Source organism: Pelobates fuscus, chromosome 1 (assembly GCF_036172605.1).
Source record: "Pelobates fuscus isolate aPelFus1 chromosome 1, aPelFus1.pri, whole genome shotgun sequence".
NCBI classification, from domain to species: domain Eukaryota; kingdom Metazoa; phylum Chordata; class Amphibia; order Anura; family Pelobatidae; genus Pelobates; species Pelobates fuscus.
In genome coordinates this window covers 159099900-159118998 of record NC_086317.1, presented here as the reverse complement: position 1 = coordinate 159118998, position 19099 = coordinate 159099900, and the positions used below count along the sequence as shown (strand labels likewise).

Here is a 19099-nt window from a genome sequence, read left to right as displayed (position 1 = left end):
ACTTTGACATGTGGGCAACTGAGGATCCCACTGCCCCTTATCATTGCATGTTACAGAAGATGATCCAGTCATGATGAAATCTTTATTACACTCAAATGTCACAGAGGAATTTAATGTGTAAGGACCAGTTAATCCTGTTAGTTTCTTAGCATTCTCAACATTAGGGGTAGGGCATTCAACTAAGAAAAAACACACAGGATGGTAAATAAGCAGATGACAATGCTAGAAAAGTAGAAGTTGTAGACTGAGAGAGTCTTTGGCATTAAATTTGTTATGAATGAGCAATAAAGAAAACAGGAAATAAATATGCTATTTGAGTAGAAGTGTAGTATAGTTGGTAAGGTAGAAAAAGACTAACAGCAATGCCCATTCATGGTAGATAGGACTATGGAACAGTTTGGGCAATGGTGAGTACTCTGCATACTGAATATGGAGAGAGGGGGGTGAAATATTAATAACAACTCACAGTAGTTCAGAATCACACGCATGCAGAAAGAGAAAAATAGATCCTTATAGTGAGGGTGCATCCCCTAGCCTTGTATATAGGAAAACACGTGCTACTGTGAAATAATAATGTCATCATTGTATTACATTAGCTGGGGTGAGCATGGGTTACATCAGCTCCACATTAAAGGGACACTATAGTACACAGAACGACTACAGCTTAATGTAGCTGTTCTGGTGAGTATAATAGTTCTCTCTCTGCTTTTTTCATGTAAACACAGTGTTTACATTGCCTCTGGGGACACCTCCAAGTGGCCACTGGAGGTGCTTCCTGTGTCAGTGCTGCCGAAAAGGCCGCACAGACGTTCAGCGTCCCCACGCACTGCATGGAGATGCTGAATTTTCTTCAGAGATACATTGATGATTTCACAAAGGGGTCGGAGCCAGCGCCGGCAGACCAGCTCGGCGCTGGAAATAAGGTAAGTTTTCAACTTTTAGAGGGTCGGGCAAGCCACCTAAATGGTGGGTTAAACATTAGAGAGTCAGGAATACAAGTTTGTGTTCCTTTAAGTTTGCCCTTGATAGAAGAGGAGAGAAACACGCCTTCTCTTATTCTGGATCATTAGGAAAGTACTCTTTTGGTATCACTGCTATATGTTCATGTAGAGGTTTTTATTGTCCACCTGAAGTCTTTTTACATATATTTAAGATGACACACTTGAAGATCAGCAATGTTTTCAGCCGTGATCAAGAGTAGAGCTTACATCACTATTAATGAAGCTCCAAAATCAAGTACAAACAAAAAAATATTGCACAGTGAAATGAATACTGTCTAGCTGATAATAGAGCCAGTGTTCAAGAAAAATAGAACATTAGAAGGTAAGGGAAGGAGGGTAATCTGTTAAAGGGAATGTAACTTTTACAGTTGCTAACAAGATAAAAATTTGACTTGAACATCGATTAACATAACTCCCACAATTAAAGTGACCTGTGGAGAAAAGGTGCATGCTCTAGTAAAAGAAGCAGTATCTGCCATCTGACGGACAAAACGTTGCAGGTTAATTAATATGTGGTCTAACAAACAAGTAATTGCAACACACAGGAAGAGCGGGCGTTGTGGGGCCTGCTCAAACGAGCGTACAGTCTCGAGGGAGTCACATACATTATTATTGCCATTTATATAGCACCAACATATTCTGTAGCGCTTTACAATATTCTGAGAGGGGGATTTAACTATTACTAGGACAATTACAAGAAAACTTACAGGAACGATAGGTTGAAGAGGATCCTGCTCAAACGTGCTTACAGTCTATAGGTGTCACGTCCTGTTCCTGTTGCGGATCAATTCTGTCAATGGCTTCTGGTATCCAGTACTCATTTTACAATTCTTGTTTAGTTTTTCTTGTTTTTTTTTTTCTGGTTTTCTATTCTATGTCTCGTTTTCTTTATGCCGAGTTCATTCCTTTATTCAGTCTCCTGGATCCCTTTACATGTTTTTTTTGTTTTTGTTGTTGCCACACCTATTCCTTTGCCATTAATCCTTTTTGTTTCAGTCTGTTCCTGCAAGCAGTGGTCTCATTTGCTCTGCTCCTTTCTCTGCAGGTTAAGTACTGTGTGTGTGTTTTATTGTTGTTTATTTAGTCATGCATATCTAGGCAGTTAGGACCCACCATAATTGGAGTACTTTGGCGCAGTGGCGGGCTGCATACTTCTTGGCCATTTATGTATGTCTAAATCTCCAATATTTATTACATATATAGTACTTATGTCTCCTTGTTTTGCCTTGTATCTCTTGTATTCCCATTTCATGTACAGTCCTGTCCTGTCCATGTTTCCCTCATGTATTGTGTACATGTTCTGGGTTCTGCTTTCTGTCCTGCTCCGGTTCTGGGTTCTTCTAGTCTTGTCTTGTTTTCTTGTTTGGTGCCTGTTTTAGTCTTGCCTTGTTTCTAGTACTGGATACATATTTGCTTAATATCAGCTCCTGGCATCCGCTAAGCGGCATCAGGGCTTGGGTATGTGGCCGCACAAACCTTGGTGCTCAACATCAGGGGGCGTGTGGTTACTCTGCACCAGACCCCGTTTGTCCACTTCCACACAGAGACTCCTATTTTCATCATCAGGCATACAGGGGTCCCGGTATTCGGACCGCCACCCGCGACAATAGGAAGTGGGGTATAAGACACATTAGGACAGGAAATAGAAATCAAATAAGGTGGGAGTGAAGCAGAGCTGGAGGAGAGTGCTGCCCTTTAGGAGAGAGCAAGAGATAGGTATGTAAGAAAGAGGTTACTCTGGGAGGCCATAAGCTTTCCTAAAGAGGATGAGTTTTAAGGCACTGCTTAAACGATTGAAGACTAGGGGAGCGTCTGATGGTGGTAGGCAGGCTATTCCGTAGGAAGCGAGACGCCCACGAGAAGTCCTGCAAGCGTGAGTTGGCCATACGGGTGAGAGCAGCGGACAGAAGGTCACAGGCAGAGCGGAGAGACTGAGAATGGGGCATACCTATGGATCTGTGAAGAGAAATAAGAGGGGCTAGTGTGCAGTGGTTTAGAGGTATGGGTTAGCACTTTAAATTGACTCCTATAGGCTACAGGAAGCCAATGTAAGGACTGACAGGGGGATAAGGTGTGAGGGGACCGACTAGAGAGGAAAATCAGTCTGTCGGCAGCATTCATTACAGACTGTAGCGGGGCAATATGGCTTTTGTGGAGACCAATTAGGAGAGGGTTACAGTAATCCATACGGGAAATTACTAGAGCATGGACAAGCTCTTTGGTAGCATCTTGCTTAAGAAAGGCGGGTGCAGGCCATGTTTTTAAGATGGAATCTACAGGATTTGGCAACATACTGGATGTGAGGCTCAAAGGTGAAGCCAGAATCAAGTATGATGCCAAGACAGTGCGCTTGCAAGGATAGACTTATGTGGATACCACTAATGTGAAGGGAGAGCGAAAGAGGAGGATCAGTATTAAGAGGAGGAAAGAAAAGGAGCTCAGTTTTAGATGGATTGAGTTTCAGAAAGCGGGAGGACTTCCAGTCAGAGGTAGAAGAAATGGAAGCAGTGACACGTTGCAGGACGGCAGGGGAGAGGTCCGGGGAGGAGAGATATCTGGGTGTCATCAGCATACAGGTGGTAGTGGAATCCAAAAGAGGCAATACGTTTGAAAAGAGAGGCAGTATAAAGAGAAAATAGAAGGGGACCAAGGACGTTGGGGGGCTCCAACCGAGAGAGGATGAGGGGAGGAGGTATCATTACAAAAGGAGACGCTGAATGAGCGTTGGGAGAGATCCGAGGAAAACACGAGAGGACAGAGTCACATAGACCGAGTGACTGAAGAGTTTGAAGAAGGAGAGCATGATCAGCAGTGTCAAATGCAGCAGAGAGGTCAAGAAGAATTAGTATGGAGTAGTGGCCTTTGGATTAAGCTGCGATTAGGTTGTTAGTAAGTTTGATAAGAGTAGTCTCAGTAGAGTGGAGAGGGCGGAAGCCAGCACGCTGTTGTGGTTATGGTGCCAGGAGTGCTGTGGTGTCCTCCCAGGGTAAGTAGTCAAACTGTTCAAGAACAGTTTGACAACTTACCTGTGGTCTGCCAGGATAGGGGCTGTTGTAGGGGATAGGGGCAATGGTGTGTGTAAGTGGTGCAGTGTGTGTACGGGGGTGCATTGTGTTTGAAGGGGGCAGAGGCAGAGTGTGTTTGAAGGGGGCAGAGGCAGAGGGTGTTTGAGGAGGGGCAGGGGCAGAGTGTGTTTGAGGAGGGGCAGGGGCAGAGTGTGTTTGAGGAGGGGCAGGGGCAGAGTGTGTTTGAGGAGGGGCAGGGGCAGAGAGTGTTTGAGGAGGGGCAGGGGCAGAGAGTGTTTGAGGGAGGCAGTGGCAGAGAGTGAGCTGCATGCAGAGTTGAAAGTGAGATCAGCATGCAGCTGTTTAAATGGGGATTTAGACAGTAATGTAGTGTGAGCAGGGTTAAATCCCTGCGCACACACCAGGAACCCTGGGTATCAATAGATACCCGGGGCTTCCCTCTTTCAGTTGGGGCCATTTTTTGCGGCCCCAGACTTTTTGATTAGCTGCATGCAGTGCTGAAAGTCAACACTATACAGAAAAAAAGGGGTGGTGGTAAGGTGGCGCTATGATGTGCTGCTAAAACCACAGTGAAATCAACCACACAGTTTCACAGAAAAACATAAAGCAAAAAATATATAGTATATATATATATATATATATATATATAAAGTGGATAGCGCACTGAAAACCCAAGAAAATATATCAGGGTATTTAACACAATATGAAAGATATACAATACATATACCCATAAAGCAGATCTTTGTCTTGATGTCTCTGAAAAGAGTAAAGCTTACATAGGGCAATATTGTACTGATAGGTATCCAGGTATCATATGTATATGTTTAAATTGTAGAAATTCCTACTCACATTTAAATGAGCCTGTATTCAAACTGGCTCAGGTATATAGACTTGAGTAGGATATGTGGGTCAAATCCTTTAGTAGATATGTTCCTCCCCAGTATGATAGAAATCAGAGAATGATGTTAGGAAAAAGTATTCAACATTTATTTAAAACTGAATAATAAAATCTTACATTCAAGAAGTACAGATTCAACACTCAGTGTTGAATCTCAGTGTTGAATCTGTACTTCTTGAATGTAAGATTTTATTATTCAGTTTTAAATAAATGTTGAATACTTTTTCCTAACATCATTCTCTGATTTCTATCATACTGGGGAGGAACATATCTACTAAAGGATTTGACCCACATATCCTACTCAAGTCTATATACCTGAGCCAGTTTGAATACAGGCTCATTTAAATGTGAGTAGGAATTTCTACAATTTAAACATATACATATGATACCTGGATACCTATCAGTACAATATTGCCCTATGTAAGCTTTACTCTTTTCAGAGACATCAAGACAAAGATCTGCTTTATGGGTATATGTATTGTATATCTTTCATATTGTGTTAAATACCCTGATATATTTTCTTGGGTTTTCAGTGCGCTATCCACTTTATATATATATAATATATATTTTTTGCTGAAAGTCAACACTGCATGTAGCCATTTAAATCCACAGAGAACACTGCAGCTGAGCAATCATTCAGCTACAGTCATTCTCTCGAGTGATCTGGTGCTTGGGAGACCCCCAGGGTCTATGCCCCAATGCGATTCTGATCAGTGCTGGGCTTTTTCAGCTGCCCAGCACAGATCGCAATGCATTGGGCATAATGTCTTCAATGTAAAATAGAAGCCTGCAATTACAAAAATGTACCACTGTGTTTTAGTTTAAAATCCCTTTACCAATATCAGTACTGTTATTAGCAGAGGGAAACCTTTGGGATTAAGATTTAATTAGGATTATTATTCAGCTTATAAGTATTAAGTTTAAAATTAGGTGTATAATTCATTTTAGTATTGGGATTAGGTTTCAGATTAGCATTAGGGTCAGCACGGGCATCCCATTGCTGAATATAGCAAAGGAATTCCTCTGCTGACACCAGCATGGGGGAATCCTACCACTATTGCTAAAGTTAGGATTGAGATTAGGATTAAGGTATGGGTTAGGGTTGTGGTAAGGTTCATGATTAGATTTAGGGTTAGATTTGGTTTAAGATTAGGGATTTAGATTAGGATTACGATCGCTATTTACCAAACATATACATATGGTGTATATTTGTACCAAGATGATGTTGCGAAGTACAGCTAAGATAATTTTATGACAGTGGGACACATGATTTAAAATAGAAGCATCAAAAATACGTGTATGTAAAAATTTTAAATAAAAATGAATATCAAACTTTGAAGAAAATTTATAAAAAGATAAAATGTCACTTCAATAAAGCTCATATTTTATGTGAGAGTCCCCATGGTGTCCACTTTTGCAAATGGTATGGCATTAGTGGCGTAATTAAAATTTACGAGCGACTAAAATGCACCAAAGTTAAAAAACAAAACAAAAAAAACACTTACTGGGCTGGATATAATTTCAGCCCTGTATTTCACAAAAAACTAGCTAAGGTATAGAAAGGGGGTAATTTCGTACCCTGGAAATATAGCTGAGAATAATTCAGTGATTTTTATAACAGCTGTGTCCTTAAGGGGTTAAGGACGGAATCAATTGTCCAAGTTGTGATCAAAACCTATTGTAAACAAAACCTGGAATTTGTGCTATATGTCGGTTTACCATAATTTACCATTTTCATATTAAGTGCACCCACACTTATTATATATAATTTTATTCAGGTGAAACGGGGCTTTCATTTCATATTAAATATTTAACTATGAAACAATTTAATATGAATAAAATGTAAAAATCTTTGAGAAATGAAGGCTCTTAATTTTCAAGTTCTGCATATCATTTTAACTATTGACGTCATAATACTGTTAGTTTTTACTGCAATAAACACACATTTTTGTATTCAGCAATGCACGAGTACAACAGTACCCACCATATAAAGGGTTTCTGAAGTTTTGGAAAGTTACAGGGTCAAATATATGGCTTTTCCATTTCAATTTACCAGATTGGTTAGGTTGCTTTTGAGACCATATGGCAGCCCAGGAATGAGAATTACCCCCATCATGGCATACCATTCAACCAAGGGTATTCAGAATTGGGTAAGTCCAGTCTTTTTAGTAGCCACCTAGTCACAAACCCTAGCCAAATGTAGCGTTCATGTTTTGGTTTTTTTCCACAACAAAAATACCCTTTCACTGATTATAACATTGTCAATATAGGTTTTACTGCTCTGAAACACTCCTGTTTGTGTTCAGTGCTTTCTCACAGGTAAAACAGTACCCCTCGTGTATAGGTTTTATGGGGGTTTTGGAAAGTTACAGGGACAAATATAGGGCTTTCCCCTTTCAGTCTGCCAGATTGGTTTGCTGGGCCTATGTTGCCTTTGACACCATATGGCAAACCATTCACTAAAGTAGACAACCCAGGGTATTCAGAACTGGGTAAGTCCAGTCTTTTGTAGTAGCCAATTAGTCACAAACCCTAGCCAAAGTTAGTATTATATATTTGTTTTGAATTATTTACACAAAAACTGCAGTTTCACTGATGATATTATCATCAGTACACATTTTAGTATTTTAAAACACATCTTTGTGTTCAGCGAAGCCTCCCGAATACAACAGTATACCATATGTACAAGTTTTATTGTATTTTATTATTTTATTTATTTATTATATATATTGATTTATTATTATAAATATATATATTAAATATATTTTTAATGTATATTTTTAATATATGTATAATATATTATAAGTTAATTAAAACATCTGATTACCTTATTATATATACATATATTTATTAATACCAAAATACAGTAAGAAATAAATTATATATGTATTATAAATGTGTAATGTGCTAATCACATGTTTTAATTAACTTATAATATATTAGACATGTATAATATATTATTTGAATGTGTGTGTTATTTTACTTTTCAGGCACGAGTGTTCAGGCAGTCCCTTTGCAAGCAGTCTCATAGACATTTGTCGCGATCACCAAAGAACCTTAATAAGCTAGCTAGTGTAGTCCAATAGTCAATCAGCATTGTGAGGTGGGCAAATAAGGCTCAGTGGCACCCCAGCATTACTTGGGGAAAACTACCAGTATAGTGCTTCATTTAATTAGACATTATAAGCACCAAAACAACTCTAGTATATTTAAGTAGTTTTGGTGTACAGATCAAGCCTCCTTGGTCTAAGTGCTTAATTCCCTTTCATTTAGGAGTTAAAATAAAACTTTGTTTATGCATTCCTAGCCACATCTCGCCTGACCTATATAGTCTCCCTACACATTTCCACATCTTATTTTCAAACTTACTTTGTGTTTAATTTAGAATTTCTTATCTCCTGCTCTGTTAATAGCCAGCAAGAGCCTCCTGTGTGGGATTAAAGTATAATTAACGGGGGGCGAAGCCAAGTCATTGAACCGAGCGGTTGCATATCTGCAGTGCTCCGTGTCTCAAGGACTATTTGTATCACGATTACCAGCCCCATCTCCAAATTAAGCAACCCCAATTGGACCCCCCCAGCCACATTGCCATGGGCTGAAAAATGGAAAAACAAAAGGCGGATAAGCCGAGAGTGGGCATGAGCATCGGCGGTATGTGGAGGCAGGCACATGGCGCCTCACAGACCAAGATGACCTCCTACATGGAAGAGAGCTCTGACTTCTCGGACGACCAAACCTTGGAGCCCGATGACTTCCTCTTGCCTGCTCCACGGGTGCCGACTTCGGCACCTGCTGCCTCCAAACCGGACTAACTAAAGACGACACGCAGGAGCTGCTGGTGGGCCTCCGGAGAGACATCCACGGGAATATGGCCACGTTCCACAAAGACCTACAAGGCTTGACAGTTCACATGGGCACCCTGGAACACTCCCACAACGATAAGGCACAACTCACTCATCTGCAACAGATACACACACTCCAAAAGCAGCAAACCAACATGTGCCAGGCGCAGCAAGAACCTCAAAATCAGAAGAGGCAGTTCCTGAAGCAGAACTACCGCACTTCATGAGACGTCTACTAAGTGTGCTACTCTTCTCCAAACAGGCAAAATTCCTAGTGGAATGGCGCCACTTATCCCCCCCACATCAAGTCTTCGCGGCACTGCCCTACACCAGCGAGCTGCCCTCCGAACGCCACCCATGAAGCCACCAGATAATAAAGGGCACATAATTTGCTCTCACTACCGGGCCTAACCAGGGCACATAGCTAACCCAATACCCTGTTCTCCCCCACTGAGGGCAAACCGTACAGATCCATACTCTGGGGTTCGCAAAAAGACACCCCCCTCCTCTGGATCAAGGGTAATCATCCACCCAGTGAGACCAAAACAAGGAATAGAGTACTCCTATTCAGTGGGTATTAACCCCTTCAGCACCAAGGGAGGGGGACCCTGAGGGTGGGGGCACCCTTAGGCAGAGGCGGCTCTCTAATTAGGCGGTTTAGGCGGCCGCCTAAGGCCTCGCGGCCGTCTAAACCGCCATAGGGCAGACTGACATGTCGGGTCCTTGAGGACCCGACACAGGAGGGGGCCCGGCGGCTTCCCCTGTATGCCGCCGGGTGCGACGCCCCTCCTGTCAGTGTGCCCGGGAGAGCCAGCCTTCAGTCTGCAGCTCCGCTGGGTGTGAGCTGCAGACTGAAGTGTCTCGCAATCTCTAGCCAATCAGAGCGTTACCGCGGGTTACCACGGCAACGCTCTGACTGAAGATCACGAGACCTTCACCATGTGGTCTGCAGCTCTGCATCCGGCAGAGCTGCAGATCGGAGAGCCACTGGACCACCAGGGAGTCTGACTGCCACCACTGGACCACTAGGGAAAAGGGTACCTGCCACCCCACCCAACGCCCTGCCACATGCCACCCACCCTGTCACCCCATCTGCCACCCCCTCACCCTATCTGTAACTCAGCCACCCCACCTGTCACCCCCCCACTCAGTCACCCCACCCATCACCCCTCACCCTGTCACCCCATCTAACACCCTGCCACCCCCTCACCCTGTCGCCCCATCTGCCACCCCCCTCACCCAGTCACCCCATCTGTCACCCAGCCACCCCACCTGTCACCGCCCCTAACTCAGCCACCCCACCTGTCACTCTCCCCACCCAGCCACCCCACCTATCACCCCCCTAACCCAGTCACACCACCTCACACTGTAACCTCCCTAGCCCTGCCACCCACCTGTCACCCTGCCACCCAACCTGTCAGCCCCTCACCCTGCCACCCCACCTGTCACCCCCTCTCACCATGTCACCCTCTCTTACTGTCACCCACCCTGTGACCCCCCCACTGTCACCCCCCTTACGCTGTCACCTCACCCTGTCACCCCCCTCACCCTACCACCCCACCTGTCACCCCCTCACCCTGTCACCCTTCTCTCACCCGTCACCCCACCTGTCACCCCCTTTCACCCTACCTGTCACCTTCCTCACCCATTCTCACCATGCCACCCACCTGTCACCTCCCTCTCACACCACCTGTCACCCCCTCACCCTGTCACCCACCCTGTGACCCCCTTACTCTGCCACCCCCCAAACAATATGTCACCCCCTTTCAGTCTGTCACCCCACCTCACATTGTCAGCCCCTAACTGTCATCCCCTCTCACCCTGTCACTCCACCTCATTGTCAGCCCCTAACACTATGTCACCCCCTCTCACCCTGTCACCCCACCTCATATTGTTAGCCCCTAACACTGTCACCCCACCTCACATTGTTAGCCCCTAACACTGTCACCCCACATTGTTAGCCCCTAACACTGTCACCCCACCTCACACTGTCAGCCCTTAACACTATGTCACCCCACCTCACACTGTCAGCCCCTCACACTTTGTCACCCCCTGTCACACTAATGTCCCCCCCCCTTACTCTGTCACCCCCTACACAATGTCACCCTCCCTCTCACACTAGGTCTCCCCCTCACACACTAGGTCTCCCTCCTCTCACATTATGCCACCCCTTCACACTCTGTCACCCCCCTACACAATGTCACCCTCCCTCTCACACTAGGTCTCCCCCCCCCCACACACTAGGTCACACCCTGTCACCCCCTCTTACTCTGTGACCCCCCCCCCCACACTGTCACCCACCCGTACTCTGTCACCTCACCCTGTTGCTCCCCACACACTGTCACCCCACCTCACACTTTCACCCCCTCTTATTCTGTAACCTACCTTCACTGTCACACCCCTTTACTAATGTAACCCTCTCACACTGTCACCACCCCTCGCACTATGTCATTTCCCCCACACACTGTCACCACTCTCTGGGCACACTGACACCCCTCCATACACACTGTCTCTCCCTCCGCACACACGGACACCACTCTCCGCACTCTGGCACCTCCCTTCATTCTCACTGTCAACCCTCAACACTCTGGCACCCACCCCCATACACTTTGGCACCCTCCTGCTCTTTTACACTCACCCTGCCACAGTTACCCCTTTACTCACCCTGTCACCCCCTGAAGGCAATAATTATACACACGGTCATAAAACATAGCTCCGCCATAAACTCAGTGCCAAAGGCAGTACACAAACATACACATGCTTAGAGAAACATACATACATATACAAGGATACTCACTGCCAGACACACACTCTCAGGCACACAGAGGTAGACAATGCAACAATGTATACATAGACTAGCTCTCTATATCCAGTGCTGCAAGCTCCCTCTTCAATATATCTACAGCTTCTTATACACACAAATCAACTGCTATTTTTTCAATAATGGTGTTAGTGGGGGGCCTCGTGTATGAGTCTCGCCTAAGGCCTCGCCAAGTCTAGAGCCGCCACTGCCCTTAGGGCACTACAATGTCAGGAAAACATTTTTCCTGACGCTATAGTGATCCTTTAATAAAATGGCATGCTATCCTTTGGCAACACACATGCTAAGGAGGCATGCCAATCACATACTTGTTGGATGGGCCTCATCTGGTGCTGTGAAGAGACATTCGGAGTAGTTTGCCCTGTTGTATAAAGAGCGGTCTCGAGACTGCACTAAAATGATGCAATTAATGGTCTGGCCTGGTGAGACCTCCAGTACGTAGGCTGCCTCCCCCTGCTTTACTCAATAGTTTAGAGAGGGGCCACCAGCAAAGTTCCCATGAGGGAGCCAAGATAAAGATTTATTTATCCTACAACTTATAAAATAGCTTGTACATAGCTTGTGAAGCCACTTTTCATGGCAAAATAAACATTTACTATTTAGATTGTCTTAAAGGGTTACTACAAGCATCACAACCACTACAGACCCCTGTAAGAACATAGAATACTTACGTGAACATAAAGGCAACTGAGGCTCCCACTGGCTTTGAATATTGCATCTTACGGAGTCACTTCCCACCATGACAAAACCACTTTTACATTTAAAAGTTATTGCAGAATTGAGGATGTATGGACCAATAAATCCTGATGTTCTTTCAGAATTCGGGACATTTGGGTCAGCACAACTGACAACTGTAAGAAAAGGAGAAAAATATAACAAAATACTAAATGAAAGAACAACAACATCTACCCCATTGTAATTGAATTATAAATTATATTAATTATAAAGCACCTGACTCCACCTGTTAAAATAAAAAGAACAATCTGAAACATTTAGGTAGAAAATGTATTTTTGCCAAGAAGGTGCTCGACTCCATTTTAATACATTTATACTGAACAACATTGTTTCTATCATTTTATCAAAAATAAAAATGAAAAAAATTCCAATTACATTGTTATAATACAATATAAAGCACAATAGTCAATACAATTTATGTTAGTGGTAATGGTGCAAAAAGGTTTGAATGCAATCTATCAAATTTGTCACTCTTCATGTTTTAACAAATACATGGCTTTCCCAGCACCCAAAGCTTGACCATTGTGCTCCTCCTGCAATAATGCAAACATTTGACTTATTATCCTTTATAATGTGCCCAGATTTATATGGACAAGGAAGTAATGATAGAGGGGCTAAGCTTTGGTTGCCAGCAGAGGATATGGATACTTGCTTTCAAGTGACCTGAAAGCAAGAATCCATATGCACCAATATAAGTTGTAGATGTTATGGTTCCTAGAATGTCCTATTAAGAGATGGTCCATCTTTGATACCGAACTCCATCTTTCCATTTTCTCCCCTTGTTCTAGCTCTGAATGTTTGGAGAGCACGAGCGACACACTTTAGTGTAGATTGCCGTTTTGTTTTGTTTTTTTGGCTTTGGAGCGCTTTGAGTTTGTAGCAACTACGTTTTAAATATAGCTTGTGAGAAGATAACAATTAGCTCCTGTACAAAATGCTTTAGCGCATATAAATTTACGATTAAATAAACGATTATATATATATTTATATATATATATATATATTTTCACTATTATATTCTCAGAATATTCACTAATAAACGATTAGTAGATTCAGAAATTACCTAAAACACACTTTTAAAAGTTCTCGACAATTCAAACTACACTTAAAAAACATGAAGTGTAAATGTGTTTCTATTTAGGTATTTACACTATGTTGAGTGTCTACTCAGACCTGACCTAGCAAGCAGCTCTAACCTTTGCACTGTGGTTCAACATTGCTCCAGTTTCCAAATGCTGTGCAGAATATTGAACCTGCACCGACCAACGTTAAGTCTTTGTTGCATGTATAGGTCACAGCGTTCAGGTACTCGTATTCATCCTTTTTGGGATCATAGTCTCCATCAGTAATTGCATTTGGAGGAGGACAGATTTGCACTAGGAAATAAAAATAGAAGAATGATGTAACTACATTTTGTAGGATGATGTGCTTAACTAATGATCCGTCAAGTAAGTGAAACAAATTTAAAATAAATACCCCATAACAATATGGTTTTGCTTTTTATGGAATTAGATAAACTTGATAAAGCAACACATTCCACAATGCTGTACATGGGTACAATTGGTACAAGTAGAAAGATACAAAACACCGGAGAAAAGAAAAAAGATTGGGAATTTACAATCTAGAGAACTGCACTTGCTTTTTGTAATGTTCTAGCTACAAATAGCAGTGCATCCAATAGAAAGGTCTATTTTCTCCTTAAAAAAAAGTAGAGTGAAAACGCCATGAAAAGCAATTGGTTTTAGTAGTCAACATAAATTAAATTAAGGCTTGTAGTCAGGTATATACTAATCTAAGATTATTGAAGCATTATAAATTTTAAGGAACACCCAAATTCGTATGTAAAATGTTCCTTTTTTGGATTATCCTCAAACCCCCTAAACGAAAGAGAGAAAGAGAGAAACAAACACCATTTGGTGTCCAGTTTAAATGACTGAATTTTGATTGGATTTGGCTTTAGTAAATATCAAAATTGCCAATTTAGTGAGAATACTGGTATTTATGTTAATGTAGACCACATTTTGTGTTTAGTATTTAAGCACCATTAGAATTGTAGATCTGTGGGGTAGGGGGAACAGTTTTGTTTTCCTTTGCAGAAGTTTCTACATAATCCTTACCTTCACATATAGGAAGTTCTCCACTCCACTGTCCGTCAGCCTGACATTCTCTTGTATTCTTATTTATAAATCTATACCTAAAAAGGTCATGCAAAAACACAAGTTACAAATGCTTTAACAAACAGATTCCCACTTTATATTAATCTAAGACTTTTTAATGTATGTGATTTAGCTAAACTAGGATTTGACAAATTTGCTTTGAATCTATAAACCAGCTAAAAAAGTTAAGAGACTGTTAGTTTATAAAAAAAAAAAACAACCCTAAGCTTTATTTTGAATGACAAAAATACAATTCACAAAAGGACACTGTAGTCACAAGAACCACTACATCGTAATGTAGTGGTTCTGGTTTCTATAGCCTACCCCTGCAGCCGTGGAGGTGGGGCAAACCACAGCGAGACCGGGGCAGTGTGGGGGGAAAAAAGGCAAGTAAAAACACCTCTCATGCGAGCAGAGGGGGGCAGGTAACCTAAATAGACACACACTGACAGACACACTCTCTCACGCACAAATTATTTGTTTTAATTCAATTTAGGTCCACTCACCCTCCCTACCTTTGGGGCAGCTGGTCAGGATCTTTTCCCTGGGTCCAGTGGGAATGCTGTCATCTTCAAGCTCTTCTTTCTCTGCTCCCTTGAGCGCGGATTAGTAATCCCTGGGGCCAGAGTGAAGTCAGATTATGGTTCCAGGCATCACTGCAGGGCGCGCATGGGAGCAGAGCAAGAAGAGCAGGAAGATCACAGTTCATTCACTGCCAGTCTACATTCCGTACAGCGGACAAATACCCAGGTGCCAAGAATAATTATTCCCAGTTTCCATGTCGAGCTCTGAACTTAACTAACATAAGTCACTAATGCTTAAATCATGTACCGTATATACTCGAGTATAAGACAACCCGAATATAAGTCGAGACCCCTAATTTTACCCCAAAAAACTGGGAAAACTTATTGACTCGAGTATAAAACTAGGGTGGGAAATGCAGCAGCTACTGGTAAATTTCTAAATAAAATTAGATCCCCAAAAAAATTACATTAGTTGAATATTTATTTTGTGTGTATAATTAATGCAGTGTGTGTGTGTGTATATGAATGCAGTGTGTGTAGTGTGTGTGTATATGAATGCAGTGTGTGTATGAATGCAGTGTGTGTGTGTGTGTAACCTTGGTGGGGGGTGTGCATTTTTATTTATTTTTTTAATTATTATTATAATATTACATGTAGTTTTTTGTAATATTTTTATTTTAATATTATTAAAACATTTTATTTTATTATAATATTATTTAATTTTTTTAAATAATTTTTTGTCCCCCCCTCCCTGCTTGTTAGCTGGCCAGCTAACAAGCAGGGAGGGGGGCTAGATTATTCCCTGGTGGTCCTGTGGCATGGACTGTGTAGGAGGGGGGCTGGCAGAGAGCTCTTACTTACCTTTCCTGCAGCTCCTGTCAGCTCCCTTCTCTTTCCTCCGCTCCGTGCCGGTCAGCTCCTCCACTGTAAGTCTAGCGGTCTGACGGCCGCGCCGTCAGAGCGTTGCCACGGTGACCCATGGCTCTCGCGAGACTTGCAGGGGAGCTGACCGGACCGGAGGAGAGAGAAGGGAGCTGACGGAAAGGTAAGCAAGAGCTCTCTGCCAGCCATCAACAGGACTGCCGGGCTTGTAATGAGCCCGGCGGTCCTGCTCTGTATTATGGCAATGTAAGTTTCCATAATACAGACATTGACTCAAGTATAAGACGAGTGGGGGTACAAAAAATGTGCTGAAAAACTAGTCTTATACTCAAGTATATACGGTATTTCTTATTAACCTTGTATAGCCAATTTACAATAAACATAAGTTTTGCCCTCAAAAGGGACAGTCTATGCACCAAAAACAACTTCAGCTTAATGCAGAGATTTTAGTGTATAAATCATGTTTCTGAATTTTCACTGCCCATTCTCTTCCATTTAGGTTAAACCACTTTGTTTATGCAGCTCTGGACACACCTGCCCTGGTGGTGTCACACAATCTCCCTACACACTTCCTGAAAGAGGGAAAAGGAGAGAAAAAAAAAAATGTTAAGTACAGTGTGTTCAATTAAGAATTTCTCACTTCCTGCTCTATTAATAGCCTGCAACAGCCCCAGTGTGTGTTTAAACTTTAATGAACATAGGAGGAGGTAACTTCTAAAGTAAACACACTGTGCTGTAAGGATATGTGTGTAACAGCCAAGAGAGATATGTCTAGGACTGCTTAAATCGAAAACAAAAAGTGAATTAAAGGCTTACTCCAAGCACTACATCACAGTCCGCTGCAGAGGTTTTGATGCTAGGACGACCTGGAGCCGTTCCCCAGTGATAGGGTGAACTATGCAACATTTTGCCCTCTTACTGGAGTCAAGCTGGCCGCTGGATCTCCTCTGCTGGCAGGTGACTGATGCCTGTAGAAGTCAAATACTGATCCAGCCAGTCATTTATTGGCTTGGGGAATCTCAGTGAATGAATGAACATTCTGTGCAAAGAATATGCACCACAAAATAAAATATACATTTACAATTATTGTTAGAGTCTGACAACTCAATAACAGAGCTTCTTTTTTGTTACAAACTACCAAGAAAACACGAAACAAACTTGCCCTTCGTTACATTTATAGGTCACTATCGAGCCAAAAGTAACATCTTCATATTCTGATGTCCCATGCAATATGTCTGGAGGACTTTGACATTTTCTTACTGTGAGGGATATTAAAAACAAACAAAAAAATAATCAATAAGCCAGCAACTGTGAAATGGAGTCTTTACCTTATGACTTCTCTCAACAGCAAAAACACAAGTTCCATACACTTGACAAAGACATAATGGTTAAGAACCTTTGTCAGGTCACTTTGCAATGAAATGATCGCAATTTAAACTAATCTACAAAGTTCGTGTTTTTGCAGGATGAGCATATTCACATTTTAAGTCAGCAAGGGACCAAATCAAATCATGCATTTGCTTTTTGCCTCATAATGATGCTCATGTTTTTTGTTTTTTTTTGCATGCTCAAAATTCATTTCTCTTTTTTGTACAAACAGGATTTGGCATAAACCTTCCTCCTTCCCATTTCCATAAAAATATTTCCTTATCAGAGTACATACACAGCATTGCTCAAGTGAGCTGAACTGCAGGATACAAAGCAGCCTACATTGGAACGAAGCTCCATTCCATGCCCTCATGGAGAGGCTTGCCAGACTATGTGCCTGGTCCTAAGAGCCCCTGAAAGTGGCTTGTGAAGGTAGCAATTGTAAAGGCAGTAGCTGGTGAGAGTGGTGTTGATACCTGCCTGGGAAAGGAGCTGAAGAGACAGAGGAGACAATTCCTGCCTGCAAGGAGAGATGCCCTTTACTTACATCATAATATCAATTTACTACACTAGATTTCATTTCCTGTCTTTTTGTTCATGGTGACTCACCTTGATCCAGATCTGAGGACATCCATAAGGGGCTGCTGCTCCCTCTACCTTGTTTGTATCTATTAACGACTATAAAAGGTTTGTGTTGTTGCCTACCTACACCTAACAAGTGCAAGAAAACTTACCGTAAATTCCTTTTTCCTTAATATGGTGGCAGTACAATAGGGATGTACTCTTCCCTTAGGCCAAGCATCTGAAAGAAATAATTAACATAAAAAAGGTCCCTCCCCTTACCAGGCATAAGAGGCCCAACCAGCCCAGAGACCTCAGTACGTACCGAGAATACTTCAGTGAACTTATAAAACACCCAAAAACTATATACATATATAAAGGGGGAGAGTGATGTACTGCCACCATATTAAGGAAAAAGGAATTTAAGGTAAGTAAAATTGCAGTTTTTCCTGGCATATGGTGGCAGTACAATTGGGATATATCGAGATCCACACTAAGGGCGGGAAATTAGGCAATAAAATGCAACAGCTAGTGCCCAAAAAACTGCGTCAGAGGCAGAGAATACGTCTAGGTTGCAACGCTCGACAAAAAGTGTTGAAAGAAGACCAGGTAGCTGCCTTGCATATAACTTCCGGTGAAGCACATGCCTTTATTGTGCCAAAAGGCAGTCATAAAACCAGCAGAATGAGCTTTCAAGGAGGCAGGCAAAGGTAGATTCGAGGAAGAATAAACCAATTAAATACTATCCACCAGCCATCTAGCTAAAGAGGCCCTGGAGGAAACTGCCCCATAAAAACACCAAAGGAATTCACAAATAGACGATCAGTATGCCATATGAAGATGATCGGTCCAAATGTATTTGTCTAGAGCATGGGTCGTCAACCTGGTCCCTACCGCCCACTAGTGGGCGTTTCGGGATTCCAGGTGGGCGGTAGGGATTTTCAATTTTTTTTATAGATTGGGTGAGCGGGCGGGTCCGAGCCGGCAGTACCCCTGCGACCGGGTACCGCCATCACCACTTGCGGCCCCGGCGGCAATCCGCCGGGGCCGCATATAGAGGGACCCATCGGGTGGCCCATGCTGTCAGGGCCACCCGATGGATGTGGATTGTGAGGGGGCCCGGTCAGCGCTGGGACCTTAAAGAGCGCGACCGGTCCCCCTGTGATTACATCATCTCTGCTGGGAGGAAGTGATTCCCCGGTCACTCCTCCCAGCATACTGAGAGCCCGCGCGGGAGGAAGGAGGAGGATGGAGTCAGAGTGGGAACTCTGACTCCCATCCACCT

General features: G+C 42.8%; 1 protein-coding gene across 1 annotated transcript in view; it reads right to left on the bottom strand.

The window, feature by feature from the left end:
* The window catches only part of LOC134602754 (complement receptor type 2-like), a 51404-nt gene that overhangs the window by 16948 nt on the left and 15357 nt on the right, over window positions 1–19099 (bottom strand). Inside the window, exons 3-7 of the mRNA XM_063448094.1 lie at window positions 17048–17144; window positions 14441–14517; window positions 13520–13699; window positions 12260–12439; window positions 3–179 (exon numbers count right to left, since the gene is read on the bottom strand). Coding sequence (XP_063304164.1) covers window positions 3–179; window positions 12260–12439; window positions 13520–13699; window positions 14441–14517; window positions 17048–17144 — 711 coding nt within the window. The remainder of the gene's footprint in view (window positions 1–2; window positions 180–12259; window positions 12440–13519; window positions 13700–14440; window positions 14518–17047; window positions 17145–19099) is intronic.